This window comes from Megascapheus bottae, chromosome 1 (genome assembly GCF_031878675.1).
Source record: "Megascapheus bottae isolate mThoBot1 chromosome 1, mThoBot2.hap1, whole genome shotgun sequence".
Taxonomy (NCBI): Eukaryota; Metazoa; Chordata; class Mammalia; order Rodentia; family Geomyidae; genus Megascapheus; species Megascapheus bottae.
Window position 1 is genome coordinate 21,768,218 of NC_143509.1, and position 17,185 is coordinate 21,785,402.

The following is a 17,185-nucleotide window of genomic DNA, read 5'->3' on the forward strand; positions in this document are numbered from 1 at the left end:
TTTAACAGATGTAAACTATTTATTGAATATTTGCCACCAAATATTGTTAAATACATTATCTTGCAGCATATCGCTTTCAAGTTAAAATGTCAGAAACAAACACCAATATTTACAATTCTTTTAAGGAATGTTATATAATGACACATTAAGGCGTAAATTCTTTTGGCTTATAATTCTTCAAAGAATGATAATAGCAAAAGTGATGCAAAATCTTCATTGTGAGATTATGGTTAAGCTACATTTTACAAAAATATGGTGGAAGATGGCAATAATCCCATTCAACATCCTGGATTAGGTCCCTTCAGGAGGGACTGATAATTTATACAGTCAAACTTTAAAATTTACAGATAAAGGCAGTTTAATACTGCCACCGAGAAGTACATCTCTTTACATATATAACATTCAGGCCACAGTTTTGAAGGTCTGAAGTATCAAGTTGGTTTGATGAATTAGTCGGTTGGCACTTATGAAGACATTTATTGCCCTGTTTAAAAAGAAAACAGAACAAGCATTACTTTCATTTCAAAAATTCTCTTTTAAAATATTTATACTCACGTCATCTGCTAGTAACAGCAATGAAATAAACAATAAGAAACAGACAAGACAGCATTAAGATTCCAGTTTGGGATTTAATGCCCTCACAGCCTTTTCAAGGACGGTATGTAGGAACTACTGCCCCCTGGTGGTTGTGGCTGGAAAACAAGTGCTGGAGGGTTGCTCCACCACCACACTTTACTTATGGGTCAAATAAATGACTGAACAAAAGATGATTCGGATGTGGTCTCCAGCTGTGGTTGCACTGAAGTTAAAATGAAATCAACTACACCAAAGAGAACAGCTTCCAAGACCTTAATAAAATAAAATCTCCTATATCCCCCAAAGAGGACTGACATGTGGTCTTAGTGGTGGTTTCACAGAAAACCTTTAAGTATCATCCTGTTTCAAGATCTGTACCAAAATGGTATGATCAAGCTGGGCACGGTGGCTTATGCCTGTAATCCTAGCTACTCAGGAGGCTGAAATTTGAGAATCCCAGTTCAAAGCCTTGAGACTCTTATCTCCAATTAACCACTAGAAACAGGAAGTGGGGCTGTAGCTCAAGGGTAGGGCAGTAGCCTTGAGATAAAGAGCTCAGGGACAGTGCTCAGGCCCAGAGTTTAAGCCCCGTGACAACCCCTCCCCTGCCCCCCCCCCCCCCCCCCGCAAAAAAAGATGGTATAATCAAATATTTAAGAAAAAGTTTCTTCAGGTCTAACCTTCCCAAACATTCTTATCTTACCTCCTTCCAAAAATGAAAAAGAACCAATTATAATTCTATAATTAATATTCTTTAAAACAGCCATGTGGGCCAGGATTTTGGCCTAGCAGTACAGTACTCGCCTAGCATGCACAAAGCCCTGGGTTCATTTCCTTGATACCACATACACAGAAAAGGCTGGAAGTAGCACTGTAGTTCAACTGGTAGAGCGCTAGCTTTGAGAAAGCTAAAGGACAATGCCCAGGCCCTAAGCTCAAGTCCCAGGACTGGGAAAAAGAAAAAGTAAGATAGCTATGTGGTTTCCTATCTGGGATCTGACAATATACGAAACATTTTCAAGGGTTTGCTCAGCTTGAATTTCTCAGTGCTGTAGCTAAATCGGTGTTTTCAATCTTGACAATCCTTAGGAAAGGGACTGGAAGTGATTTAGTTGAATCACTGTATATCATCTCCCTGTCAGAAAAACAGGCCCTATTAAATGTGTTTCACTTTCAGTAAACAGGCAAAAAATTCATAGCACATTATTTAACCTAAGACCTTGGAATACAAAGAAGCCAACAAATGAGAAAAACTAGCAGCAGGGACTCTGAATAATTCATATGCGTAGCAAACAATTTTGGATTACAGAGATTCTAAATTAATTTCTACTTTTCAAAGTGCTTATTCCAATAATTTTAATTAATTAGAATCAGATATAATGATACCATCATGTAAATTATACATTTAATGTGTGTGGTTATTCAGGCTTAGAGCTGGATGATAAAGAGCTTGCTTTTTCAGAACACCCCTAGCTGGCTATTTCCCCTAGACACTAGCAACAGTATATGAAACAACAGAAACCTGTTAGTGGAATTCAGGTTCTCTCATTCATAATTTAAGTTCAAATATATTAAACTGTTTGAACTACTCATACTATGATAATTGTAATTCTCATGTGTTCTTTTATACTCTTCTTATACCACTATAATATTGTGCTAATGATAAATGTATTTTACTGGTGTGATGTACAGAAATATTTTAAAATTTGAAGACAGGAGTCATAGGTAGAAGAACCACAATCCAAGCCAGCCCTGGGCAAAAGGAGGACCCTATCTGAAAACAGGATTAGGAGCATGGCTCAAGAAGAGCAGTACTTGCCAGGGAGCACAAAGCCCTGACTTCAAGCCCAGGCACTGCCAAAATAAAGAGATTTTCCTGATCTTAATCATTGTTAGAAATGGCCTGGAAGTGTCTACGGCATAGTAATGCAGAAGACAGAACTCTGTAGCAGTTGATACACATGCATGAGTGTGCATGGAAGAACACATGAAAAGTCTAGGTTTTCTATAGTGTTCTACAGGAGCTGTATGTAAACTTAATGTCCAATTTCCATAGTTGGTCTATGCCTTATTTCATAGAGTAACACTAGGAAAGCTTACTAAAACCTTCATTCCTCCCTTCTAGGTAGTGATAGGCACTGAACTTTGTCTGCCACATGAGGTTCTGACTCCACATTAGACAAGCAGAGCCTTAACAGTGGGCTCATAGCCGCTGGCCCAGGTGATTTCAGCACTCAGGATGGAGAAGCACTACTTTAGCCTCTGTGCACTGGTCTCCTCACACCTGACTTCAAGAGGAAACATCTTACACCTTCTTGACCCACATCGCAGGTGAGATTATAGGCTAGTAGAGGTGGAGCACTGCTAGCTGTGGGTCCTAATCAGTAAGGAAAGCAAAATGCCTTTACATTTCTAAAAGGCTAAAAAGATAAAAGTACTAGCACGAGACAAGAGGAAATTGTACAGAATTCAAACATACCCAGGAGTTTCCATACTGTCTGTGGAAATCCCATAGAGGGTGGAGGATGGGCAGTAGCCACAGGCCACCTGAACCTAACTGTCACCATCTGGTCCTTTCACCGAGCCTTGACAACTGTCCTGGACTGCTGCTGCCACTAGAGGAGCAACACAGGCATGCACAGTCTGCCTCAGCCAGGGCCCCTGTGCATCAACACAGCAGGGAGGGGGTAACACATGCTTTCCAGACCACTTTAAAATAGACTGACAACAGTACTTACTTGCCATCTTTAAAATATGTTTTCAGAGTATCACTGAAACTTTTGGAGTATTTTACAAACTCTTTCTTTTGGTGTTCAAGTGCCTATATTTATAAAAGAAAAAAAAAACACTAAATAAATATTATAAAAGTCAAAGACTGCCAAGTACACAGAACCCAGAATGGGCTTGAAGAAATGATGAACATTTTTAGGAGTTGTCTATCTAAATTCATACAACATTATATTTATATTCGAGGACAAGTCTGCTCATGAATGACACAATTTCCAATGATCAAGTTACTTTGTCAAGGGGTAGCAACTAGCAAAGCTTCTACTAAACTTACCCTGCGGTTCTGGTATTGGTATTTCTTGAAGACATTATTCACTGTATCAAGTAGTTCTTTTATTGCACTAGCTATGTCCCTGTTGGGAAAGGAAAAAACAATCACTGAAATCAAGTACTCTTGAAAGTGTTTGTAAGTACATATTATGTAGGTGTAATTACCTTATTTTTGGTACTGGGGATTGAAGGTAGGGCTTTACATTTACTATGTGAACACAGTAAATGCTAGCCCAAGCTCCCATTTGAGCTACATCACCACCTCTTATTTTTGCTTTTGTTATTTTGTTTTTGCTTAAGCTGGACTCAACTGAAATTCTCCTGTCTACACCTCCTGGACAACTAGGCTGTTAGGTGTGCACCAATTCAGTCTTATTTGCTGAGATGGGGGTCTCACTAATTTCTTTTCCCCTGCTGATGTCCACTGCAATCGTCTCAAACTATGCCTCCATGGGTCACTAAAAGAACGCATACAAATGGCCAACAGGCATAAGAAAAAATGCTCAGCACCTGCCCAACACTGGTGTCCAACACTCCAAATTCTAGGATATAATCCAACATAACTGAAAAGACAGCAATTCAAGACCAGCAGGCATTCCATGCCAACCAATAGCTTGCTACCCTGATATACACCTGTCACCCAGCTACACAGGAAGCCAATGTTGGAGGCTAAACTATGAGAGGACCACAATTTCCGAGCTACTCTTTGCGAAAATGCTCACAAAACCCATCCTAACACAAAAGGCTGGGTTTGGCGGGATGCATCTGTGATGCAGTAATGGCAGGAAACGTAAATAAGAGAATCGAGATCCAGGCCACAAGGGGAGACTCTAATCTCAAAAAATCATCAGAGCAAAAGGGCTAGAGGCATGTCTCAGGTGGTGGAGTATCTTTGTAGCAACTTCAAAATATAGTGGCGCTCAACTTAAAAATAGCTCCAAAGTAATCACTACCACAGAACTATAAATCAAAACCTCAATAATCACCTCACCTTCGTAAGAACAATGATCATCAAAATGAATAAAGACAACACATGCTTGGAAAGGCTATAGAGACAAGAAATTCTCACACTGATGATTATATAATACTATATAATTAACTGATGTGTTATATACAATTAGTGGAATATTATTATTCAGCCATAAAAAACAACAAAATAATATCATTCAATATGTTAAGTGAAATAAAACACAAAAGAAAATACCGTATCTTCAAGCTTAGGTAGAACCTAAGAACATTTATAACACAGAAATTAGCAGAGACTGGGAAGAGGCAAAGGTTGATCATTGGGTGTGAATTACAGTTCTACAGTCTCAATCTGTTCTGGGATAGTATGGCACTAAATGGCTGTGTCTACAGCTGTCCATTTTGGTGATAGTGTGACACAGTTTCTAGAGTGACTTATGGTAACAACTATGACCACCCACTTCAAAAACATAAAAGATTTTGATATATTTTTTTTTTTTTTGCCAGTCCTGGGACTTGACTTCAGGGTCTGAGCACTGTCTTTGGGCTTTCTCAAGGCTAGAGCTCTACCACTTGGGCCATAGCACCACTTCTGGCTTTTTCTATGTATGTGGTACTGAGGAATCGAATCTGGGTCTTCATACATGCTAGCTGAGTGCTCTACCACCAGGTCTAACTCCCAGTCCCAAGATTCTGAAAATTTCTACTGCAAAAGTGTTTGAGGAAATCAATGTTCTTAAACAACACGCGACGTACATGTATAGAACTATCACATGGTAGGTACCCCATCAGAATGCACTGACCTGTTTTTGTGCCTGAGAATCTATCTATAGTTTTAAAAGTGGGAAAGGAAGAAAAAAGCAACCAAAAGGCAAGTCTGGGACAGTGTCTATAAAGAACCCTATCCACTGTGTTTATTTGTCCTTAAGCTGTCTTTTCTTTGGACAACAGGTAAATGCTGCTAATGACATATCAAATTGTTTAAAAAAAGTTTGCTAAATATGTTCTGAAACAATTCATGTCAAATGCTATCATATTTGAAAAGCACTGTCTTTTATAACACTAAGATTTGCAACAGATTAAACTAAATTACACTAATGATTACCTAAGAGAATGTTTCCTTTAAGAGAAAAATCCAATATGAAAAATACATCAATTAACCAGGAAAAGAACTCAGTTAAAATGATTACCATGTAATTATTGAGTTTGGAACAGATAGACTCTGCGGACAATTATTGTTAGCAGAATAAAAAGGAATTATGAATTTTAATGAAGTAACTTCTAAGAAAATTCCAAGAGCATGAAATGAAATGTTAAACATGTTAAATGTTAAATGCTTACCAAAACTATGATGAGGAGGTAGACTTTGTAGATTTGTGATTATGCAAATACTAGAGGAAGGAATTGCTGCATTGCATGCTCAGTGCGGCCTATACTAGATATCTCTGGAAAATCTGAAGTCCTCACAAAACTCCTAGCTGAAAACTAATCAACTCTGATGATTTTGGACTAAGAACATAACAGATTCAGTTATGCATTCAGTTATTTTAAATCACTATTGAATGCAGAACTGAAACACCAGTGCTCTCACCAAACGAGAAAGGCCCTGGCCTTTGCAGTTCTGTTAAAACCTACAGTGCTGGAGCACTTCCTCCTGGTGACTGCAGAGCCCCTCCCCTCAGGGGCTCCCTCAGGAGAGCCTGCCAGGCTCACCGGATGAGGCCTCCCAACCACATCTCTACCATTTCTACCCCAGGCTCCACCCGCCCCAGCAGCATGTTCTCTCCTCCACACTGGCATTCTACATGCAATGCCTTGATCACATCTCATTCACCAAACAATTGAAACCTGTCCATCCAATCACCAGGTTAGGTCAACTGATTATTGTTCCTGACACTGATTAAATAAATTGTACTTCAGTGATCAGAAGCCCAACCTGCTGGAACTATTTTCTTTGCTGTTGTTGGTGGTCATAGGGCTTAACTTCAGGGTTGTCCCTAAGCTTTTTTGCTCTACCACTTTGAACCATAGGTAGCACTTCCAGTTTTTTGGACTCTAATGCCCATGCTGGTTTCAAACAGCAATCCAATCCTCAAATCTCAGTTTCCTAAGTAGCAAGGATTACAGGTGTGGGCTACTAGTGTCTGGCTTCAAAATATTATTTCAAGTGTCAAATCTTAATATAGATAGAAATACTATCAGTTATACACATTAATATTAACTATATCTAATTAAAGGTTGAACTCCATCAATGGGTAATGGTTTTCTCCTTTTATATAAGAAGTTTCGGAGCTCCAGCCTCTTTCCTCCTGCCCAAACTAGCTAAAACATTTTGAAATGTGAAATTACAAAAGACATCATCAGAGATGAAGGTAGTATTTCAAGCGAGCCTCCTTACATTCTTAAAAGTCAACACAAATAACGATGGAGCCTTCGTCCAGACAAAAATGAGTGCAAATTTCTCTGTACTAGTAATCTCTAGCTATGGTTTCACGGGAACACTGCACTGACTGGGGATGTTATAGTCATTCCCAGCTTGCCTTGTTTCCAAACCATTGAGGCTGAAGGCAGAGACCAGAGTCTAGCGTGAACATATCTCATAATTATGCTTGAAATTTTAGACTCATCCCTCTAGCCATCCCTGTCTCCTGGGCACAGATGAGAACGTGTCCAGATCGGAAAGCCCCACACAACTCAGTATTGTTTATGTGTATTCTAAAAGAAGAGGTTCCAGACTTAGCTCTGTCCTTATTAGAAAATAATTACTGGTACCTACGAATACATTACTTATCTAATGACCTATTTTTGAAATAAAGTTTCCGTATCTCATTACTGGTATCTATGACTTACCTAGTTTCTCATTCATACTTTCCACTAACATAGTTCAAATTACATTTCAGCTTATGCACATTTCTGTTATTTTATTCTGATATCATTGCATTAATAAAAATTTGGCACTCAAAAACTTTACTTCAAATCAATAATTTAACTTAATATTAATACCTTATCAAAATGGAAATGTGTAAGATGAATGATTCCAGTAAAGTGATTTTAAAAGAGCCAAAACAAAGTGAAACAAAACTGTCACTTACTTGATTGTCTGCAAAAATCTCACTCTGTCATTGATCTCATCTGGGATTTTACTGAGAATCTGTTTAAGTGCTCGTGCCTTTTCATTTAGGTCCTGGAATTCTGGCTCTGGTCGTTCAATCATATACTCTGATAAGACAAATTCAGAATGAAAAACATGCAATTCCCTAATAAGTTCAAAAATGTGTTATTCAAATAGTTCCCAATGATGTCAAAGGGGTAGGAGAGGGAAGAGGCCAGACCACTGGAAAATATAAGGCTGAAGAGAATTTGCTGAAGTTCAACTTAATCCAGAAGTAATTTTAGAGCTCTCTCCAGGCAAAATACTAATGGATAAAAGATCGAACAGTTTCAAGTAGGAGTAAATGAAAATACCTCGTAAAAACTTAAAAGGAAGTTAATTAAAAGAGATGTGGCATAATTGAATCCACCAGTCTTCTGAACCTACATTTCACAGGAATATCTTAATTGTAAACTTTTTTGGGGGGAGTGGGTCATGGGGCTTGAACTCTGGGCCTGGGCCCTATCCCTGAGCTCTTCAGCTCAAGGCTACTGCCCTACCACTAGGGCCACAGCTTCACTTCCCATTTTCTAGTGATTAATTGGAGATAAGAGTCTCCCGTTCTTTAGTGCCCAGGCTGGCTTTGAACTGTAATCCTCAGATCTCAGCCTCCTGAGTAGTTAGTATTACAGGCATGAGCCACCTCCCCTGGCTAATTGTAAACTTTAATAAGCCTTTATAGTAACATTTAATTCTTACAAACCTTATTATTAGTAATCTTTATTGTTTAATTAACAATAAACCTTAATAAATGCATAAACAAAAATCACAAGAATATGTCAACAGGAAAAGTGTTTAACAACTCAAAATACCCATACAGAATATGCCATGGCTGAGTGTATAAAAACCCCAACAATCTAGTCACTTTCAGTACCAGGACCAATTCAAAAGAAGGGTTGGGATCACATGACATTCTAGAAGGGAAGCTCAAGCAGACCTGGTGGAAACAGCCAGTATTTCCCTAGGCTTGCTGCAGACCTGAGGTCCTGCGGCTTCCTAGGAAGTCATGGGGTTAAGCTGAACCACCAGTGCTTAACAAATAAAAACGTAGCCTGAGACTTCTTTCTGATTACCAAGATATGGCTATTAAGTTTCACTGAGGCACATTTCTAAGAAATCTTTTATTATAAAGAGAGGAGGGAAAGTAGCAAAAGAATGGTTAGTTGCACAGAACAAATATTCTTTCCCAAACTTAAAACAAGGTGTAAAAACTGTTCCACAAATCTCATCCCTTAGTGAAACTGAAACATGGCAAACTTTTTATTAATGAGGTTAAAGCATATGGTTTCAGCAAACATACTAAATAACTGAGTCTGACAAAAACATGAATAAGCTCTTTTCTATTTTATACAGATTATTTTCACTATCACCATGGTAAGAATGGGGAAGAGGGAAAGGGAGGCAAGAAGGGGAGGATGGAAGCCTTCAGAATGACAATGACTGAAGGAAGTGTTTTCAACAATTGTGAAACTAACAAACAGGCTCTTCTTTCTGATACCTTCTACATCATCAGCTGCCATTCGAAGAAGGGACTCTGTGAAGTTGACTTCTACACTTTTTTTCTCTAAAATTTTCATAATGATGTCTTGTGTAAGACCTGGATTTTCTTTCTCAGCCTATAAGAAAAAGAATGTGAGATTTGAAATACAGAAATGGATCTGCATTCTGAAGTCAACAATCAGTTGTTGAGGACTTACTGAGTATCAGAGATGGATCACGCGTAAGAACAGAAATCTCTGCTAAAGCAAGGTGGCATTGGCTGTGTTAACTGCATGATTAATTTTGTATTTGTATTTGTCACCAGTTTTCCATTTGTTTATTAATATCATTAATGCAGTATTTACAGTGGTTTCTATCTTCTTCAATAAGCATTATGTCTAGGAACATCATAATTACCCTGAAGGCATGGGGACTACCTTATGGGTTCTTAGGAAATGTCAGCTGAAAGAGTCAAAGGCTTTAAGTTTAAACACAGTTTTCAATACTAAGGAAGACTCTCATGCAGTGCATTGTCTCACACAGGTCCCTTACTTTCTCAAATCAGTGTCAAAAGAAATACCTAATGCTGCTATTAAGCAGCTAATTAGTATGCCCTTACAACTTAGAAACCTTAAAAAAAAACAACACTGCGCATGTAATGAAAAAAAAATACCTATTATTACTATTATTTCCTGGGGCTTGGGTACTGTCTTAGTTTTTCTGCTTAAAGATTAAACTCTACCACTTAAGCCCACAGCTCTACTATCAGATTTTTGGTTAACTGGAATTAAAATTCTCACTGCTGGGACTGGCTTTGAACTGTGACCTTCAGATCTCAGCCCCCGAGTAGCTAGGATTACAGGCATGAGGCATAGTGCCCAGCCAGCATTATTTTATTCCTCACAGTCAGTATTTATGATGGGAATGTCTACACCCAGAGTGCAATGAACAATTTCCTAAACCTTGGATTAGATTAGACTTGCCCTCTTGCTTCCTTTTACACACTGACTTTCTTGCTTATTATCACAACACATACCAACTGTCCAGCTTCAGCAAGATGTGACCTCACTCTGAGGAATGCAGACTAATCTAGTATGCTGAAACTGCAAATACTGCTCCAGGGTAAGTTCACACTGCATCAAGCAGAAGTTGAGTATGACTATTAGCAGTGCTGAAAAACTGGTAAACTGTTTCAGGGCACCCCTCTGGGTTGGCTATGGGGTTTCAGGGTGATGGAACATATCATTTGGAAACAGTAGTCTTCTAGCTACAATCTGTTAAACTACTTGTTTTAAAGGCTTAAATGCATTCCGTGCCGCTGGTTAACAAATTGGCTGCTCTTAACCAGAGGCTCTACGTACACCCAGATTTTCAGCTCTGGGGTACTTAGTCTTTATAACTCTAAAATGACAACAATTCATTCCAAAAGGTAAACTCATAACTTCCTTGGATCAGTCCCTCTCAACCTGGGAGGAGGGAGAACTGTCTAGAGAGAAAAGGGTTACAGGTAATTATGTTGAATTATATATTAAAAGATAACATTCAATAGCTTTTCTTTCTTGGGGGGAAGAATGCTATTGTAATCTCCCTTTGCTCCAAATAAAAAGTTAATAAAGCTAGATGAAAATCACAGTTACGATCTGCTCACTGCAAACACAGATCTAAAAGACTGACTGAATACTAAGGTGTTTTTCATCTTTCTCATAGAAAAGGCCTTTTCTCACAAAATCTTCATATGTTTAATAATATGTATACTCCCTCCTTTAATTACATTTGAAATTTAATAAACCAAACATAATTGGAATAAGTCAATGCAATATTGTCTAATTTGTTTTCCCTCAGAATGTCACTATTCTCCATTAAGAATCGATGCTGTGCTGGGCTACAGTGGCTGTCACACCTGTCATCCTAGCTACATGGGAGCTCAGAGGGTCAGTGAGACACTGTCTCTGCTGAAAGAGTAAAACTCCTCAACTGCAGGTGGGCCTTCAGGGACAGAGCTGCCAGACACGAGGGGAAACGCTGACTTCAAGCTCCAGTTGGTGCAGACACATGCATGTGCACCCACAAATGCACTAAGAATCATTACTGTGAGCTGAGTGCAGTGGTACACACCTATAGTTCTGGTTACCTGGATGGCTAAGGCAGAAAGAATGCTAGAACCCAGGAGTCAAAGATTAGCCTTACGTAACTTGGGTTCATCTTGAAAAAACAAAAATAGCAATAATAATAATAATAACAATAACAATAACAACAACAACAAAGCAGTATTGGAGATAATAAGCCAAAATAAACAAAAGTTATCCAAATATCAAACTATATCTACCATAGTCAAATTAACGGTACTCTCTAATAGCTATCAGTTGTGTTTTATTATGAGAAAACTTATGAAATTCATTATTTTCCCTACGAATGTCACTGAAGATATCATGTACTAATACTTAAGTGGAATTTATTTTCCATGAAACATTCAGAGCTATAAGTACCACAAACTACATATGAACTACTTACATAATTGGGAGTTTTCTAGGAGCCACATTAAAATTATTTCATTAGTACAAAGGTGCATCATATCAACATGTAATCAATATAAAATATTGAGATATATTACATTATTTTTTCTTGTAAAAGCCACCAAAACATATACATCTATCTGTCTTATACTTGTATGTTATCTTATCCCTAAATACATTTCAGTTTGAAAAAGTCATATATTTTTGTGCTTGACAAGAAACATGTGGTTAGTAATAGTAATAATAAACAGCTCAGGTCTGAAGCCAAAGACAAGTGTATGTGTGAAAGAGAAAGAGAAAGACAAAGAGAAAGAGAAAGAGAGAGGAAACACTAGAGTTGCAACTCAGGGCATGGGCAATGTTCTTCAGCTTTTATGCTTAAGGCAAGCAGTCTGCCATTTGAGTCACAGCTCCACTTCCAACTATTTGCTGATTAATTAGAGATAAGAGTCTCAAGGACTTCACTGCCCATAGCCTCAGATCTCAAGCCTCCTGAGTAGTTAGGGTTATGGGTGTGAGACACTAACACTCAGATTCATTTTGAGTGGCTTAATTATATATTCTCAAAAAATCTTTCTTGTATCATGAATTACTTATTATGTCCAATAAAATGTGAAGGCTACCCAATGAAGTTGTAACTGTACAAATCGAACAATAGAAAAAAAAAACCCTTAAAAATATACTCTAAAGTCAGAACAAAAAATCTTAAAAAGTCACCATCAAAAGCACAGGCAAGAGAAGATGTTGTAACTCACCTTTTGAAGGATTTGCAATTTTATAGAACATACTACAACAGTTCTAAAATGTCAGTTTTCCCTAAAATACATCACCTGGCCACTGTTACATGGTATGCTGATTTACATATGATAATTGTAATAAATTATTTGTACCTCACCTTAATGAAAGCGGCTCTCAGTGTCTGAGCTGCAGACAGATTTACTCGTTCTAGCTGCAATAAGAATGTAAAATCATTATTGATACCAGTTTTGTCATATGTTAAATAAAAAGCACATTTCTGACATTTCACTCTGATACATCCATCATTCATTAAGAATACTTGCCATTTAAGGCAAATGATCCTAATTCGGCACAAACACTATTGAACATTTTCAATGGAAATTTCTCTCTCTCTCTCTCTCTCTCTCTCTCTCTCTCTCTCTCTCTCTCTCTCTCTCTCTCTCTCTCTCTCTCTGTCTCTCTCTCTCTCTCTCTCTGTCTGTCTCTCTCTGTCTCTCTCTCTCTCTCTCTCTCTCCCTCCCTCCCTCCCCCCTCTCTCCCCTCTACCTCTTCCCTCCCCCCCTCCCTGGGGATAAGAGTCTCACAGGGATTTTCCTTTAAACTACGATCCTCTTTAGTAGAAAGGATTACAGGCATGAGCCACCAGCACCCAGCCGGGGTTGAACTCTGGCCTAGGCACTGTCCCAGAGCTCTTCAGCTCAGGGCTACTGCCCTATCCTTGAGCCACAGCCCCACCTCCCATTTTCTAGCAATTAATTGGAGATAAGAGTCTCTTGCCCAGGCTGGCTTTGGACCCCAATCCTCAGATCTCAGCCTCCTAAGTAGCTAGGATTACAGATGTGAGCCACCGGGCCCGGCTTTTATAACTTTTTAAAAAATAAAATGCATTATTTTAAGAATAAATTTGTGAAACAAACAGAAAACAAATCAACAGTACCATGACAAAAATAAACATCTATGTGATGTTCTTAGAAACTTGAAACTTCAGGATAAACTTTGGATGCCTAGAGGTAAATACATAGCAAGTACATATTTGTCTGATGAATATAAAATGACCAACATAGGGAAACTTGTTCAGTATGTTTCCCACCTTACTTTAATTTTTCAGCCCACTGGCCCAGAATTAAATCTACTTCATCTGTACACTGCAGATTTGAGGTTCCCTATTCAAACTGAAGACTGGATCATCAGGATTTTAAAGATGTTCTATGTTTTCTATTACAACAATATAAAAAATGACCATCTAAAATAGCGACACAAAAACTTTCAATTCTTATATAAAATGTGAGGTTTATAATTTCAAAACATACATATCCATATATATTTCATATAGTTCAGTTTTCAGTGTACCTTACAGGGCATAGAACTTCACAAAAATAGGCCGGGAGTTTGGCCTAGTGGTTAAAAGTGCTTGCCTAGCATGCATGAAGACCGGGGTTCGATTCCTCGGTACCACATACATAGAAAAAAGCCGGAAGTGGTGCTGAGGCTCAAGTGGTAGAGCTCTAGCCTTGAGAAAGTCCAAGGACAGTGCTCAGGCCCTGAGCTCAAGCCCAGGACTGGCAAAAAAAAAAAAAAAAAAAAAAAAAAAGAACTTCACAAAAATACCTCCACTTGTTAAAGAGTTAACTGCCAAGACTAAAGTAGCTAGCTTCACTGAAATTTATATTTCTTGACTCCCTAGTGACTAAACCAGAACTCAACCAAACTCAAATGAATATATATGATGCAGGACAGTATCAGCTGTTGGAAAACCACAACTGTATAGATTTTCTAAAAAAAAAAAAAAAGTTCTTCTTTATAAATAAAGCATTTCTACACACACACACACACACACACACACCCCTAGAGGATTTCCAGTATTACAATTTATAAGCATGATAGAAATGGCAATCTCCTCCAAAACAGTACACCATTTAGCTTAGTCTTTCACAAACCTGCAAAATGTAATTCTGCCTCGATAGGTCAAAGAGGAGATATGAGAATTAACTTTAAGAAGCTTTTTTATAAAAATGAAGGTATGTTTTCAACAATGAAAAAGCTTTCTGCTTCCCTGTCACTCATGTAATTGCAAGGACCACTAGTTACACTTAAAATAACAATTCAGCTCACAGATGGGAAAGTTGTGCAGGGGAGGTTGAAGCAGGCAGGCAGGCAGACAGGCAGACAGACAGGCAGACAGACAGAATGTTTCTATCCTAACAGGAGCCCATTTCTTAAGTAAATACCACACTGACCTCTTAAAGACTTGACCATGTTTGAGTCAGATATGTGCCTCAAGTATCAGCATTAAGCTAATCTGTACCAACCCCACTGGCAAGCAAAAGAAACCGAGAGCAGCTAGTCATTTCCATATTTCTAGAATTCCAGATGAGGTTTACTAAGAAAAGGTGGAGCCACAAAAAAGTCAGACAAACTTTACTAAATTGCAGGGTCTGTGAGCTGTTAAATTACCTCAGCAGAACATGGTAGAGAGTCCTGTGGGGTACACAAAAACCCTGTGTTCTGCAATAAATCAGGTGGCTTTCACAGGGGGTCCACACTGTTCATGGGAGGTACCAGGAAGAGACCCACTGACTATCAGTAAATTCATCTAAATTTTTGTAAAATCTCTAACACCAGCCTGGACAATTATCTACCCAGTAAGAAGCACTTCTCTGTTCCGCCTTCTGGTTGTGATAAAATTTCACAAAGCCATGGTCATCTTACCTACCAGTCCTGCTGACAGTAGTAGGTTCTGATTAACATTCTATATTGCATTAACAGTTACTGTTTCCTGAACACTTACTATGGGCTTAGAAGTAAGTACTGACTTATGAACAGAATAAATCTACTGCTAATAATAAATCTAAAATTAGTATAAACACTGCTCATTCACAGAAAAAGAAATTCAGCCCGTGTATAAAGGTAAACATTATTAATCATCTAGTAGTATAGAACCGAATTTATACAGATCTGCCTGACCTATAAATTTGTATAGAAATCATTAAAGCTGCTAGGCACGGTGGCTCATGCTCGTAATCCTACTCAGGAGGCTGAAATCTGGGGATTGTGATTTAAAGCCAGCCCAGGCACTAAAAAGTCTGTAATTCATCTCCAATTAACCACCAAAACCCAGAAGTGGCACCGTGGCTCAAGGGGTAGGACAGTAGCCTTGAGCTGAAGAGCTCAGGGACAATGCCCAGGCCCAGAGGTCAAGTCCCATGACCGAAAAAAAAAAAAAAAAAAAAAAAAGAAGAAAGGAAAAAAGAAGTCAATAAAGCTACCCAGATTCCCTGCACTCACTCTTTCCAGACTGAAGTTTAACTATCATCATATTTCTCAACTTTTGGCTCTTGACTTTCTACCATATGCAGAAGTTAATGCTAGGAGAGAGAATGTGAGATAGAGATTGCCAGCCTGGTACCTCCACAGCAACACAGATGGGATTGCCAGCAGTCAAAACTGAAGATGGTATTGAGAACTCTTGTGAGGTAGCCTAGTATCTTAAAATTTTTCTTGGAAGTTATGCCATTCAGGCCTTTCTTCACATAATGACATCCCATATCTTCACTGAACCCTGCACTCTGTAAGTGGTGTCTTTAGCTAGTGTTTTTGAAGTGCTCTGGCCTATTTAACAAATGCACAACTAATGAGTAGAGTTCATAGCACACACATCACATCTGGGATCTAATTAATAAGGTCCAGAGGAAGAAAAAGCACTGTGTGGGCCTCAGCTGTCCTGACTCATTGTTCACTGGTGAAGGGCAGAACTTCAAGAATCAGAATGAGAGAAGAAGGGTTCAGAGGGTCTGACTTCACCAAGTGCCCACTGGAACCACCTGGATGCAATGGATAAGCTAGGAGCTCAACATCGGGCACCAACAAAAACCTACCTTCTGCCTACAACAAGTTTTACAAACTTCTGTTACTTACTCTGGACAACTGTTGTGAGAACTTATGGCCACAGCTGCACTTGTCTTCAGTTCACTTTATAAAACTATTTTAGAAGCTTACATGTGATTTTTCTTCCACAGAGAACTCATCTATGACAACCCCCTCTGTAGAAGGATTTTGTACTCCCATGGTCTTTTAGCATGGAGCTGGCTTTCAAAACTCATCATTTAAAATAAACAAAAAATCCAATTAGCCTTTTCTTTGGTTGTTCAAGTTTTCAAGGGACTTGCATAGAGTATTGCAAAAGCTGCTTTTTTAAAGGTCAAAATAATTAGGTTAATTGGTTCCAAAATGCCTACAAATCTACTTGCTTCCTCAAACTCAGGCAAGATTAGCTTTTCCCATGATGACACTCCTTTTCTCTATGCCTCCTCCCCACAAATTATTGATCTTATTTTTTTTTCCACAAGAAATTAAAATGGGTCAGGTTACAAGAATAGGTACTGTAGGTAACTTTTCTTGCCATTTAAGTGAAAATGAGATAAGTCTGTCTCATCAAACAATAGGCACATATTGCCAGCACGACTATGATCCTGACCAGGAACAAAGCTTTAGAGCTGACATCCTAAGCTCAAAGCCAGACCCAGCAGACAAACCAGAGAGGCTATTACTTCTGATTAACAAAATAGCTGGGGATCAAGTGGTAGAAAATCAGCCATGCATGAGAGGGGGGGGCCTTGAATTCAAGCCACAGTACTGGCACAAAACAAAAGAACAACAAAAAAAATTATAAAACAAAACAACAAATTACACAAACTAGAAGGATACA

General features: G+C 38.5%; 1 protein-coding gene across 1 annotated transcript in view; it reads right to left on the bottom strand.

The window, feature by feature from the left end:
* The window catches only part of Pdcd10 (programmed cell death 10), a 38,953-nt gene continuing 21,768 nt past the window's right edge, over window positions 1-17,185 (bottom strand). Inside the window, exons 3-8 of the mRNA XM_090338553.1 lie at window positions 12,638-12,691; window positions 9,249-9,366; window positions 7,692-7,818; window positions 3,638-3,716; window positions 3,315-3,397; window positions 1-484 (exon numbers count right to left, since the gene is read on the bottom strand). Coding sequence (XP_090194679.1) covers window positions 403-484; window positions 3,315-3,397; window positions 3,638-3,716; window positions 7,692-7,818; window positions 9,249-9,366; window positions 12,638-12,691 — 543 coding nt within the window. The 3' untranslated portion in view covers window positions 1-402. The remainder of the gene's footprint in view (window positions 485-3,314; window positions 3,398-3,637; window positions 3,717-7,691; window positions 7,819-9,248; window positions 9,367-12,637; window positions 12,692-17,185) is intronic.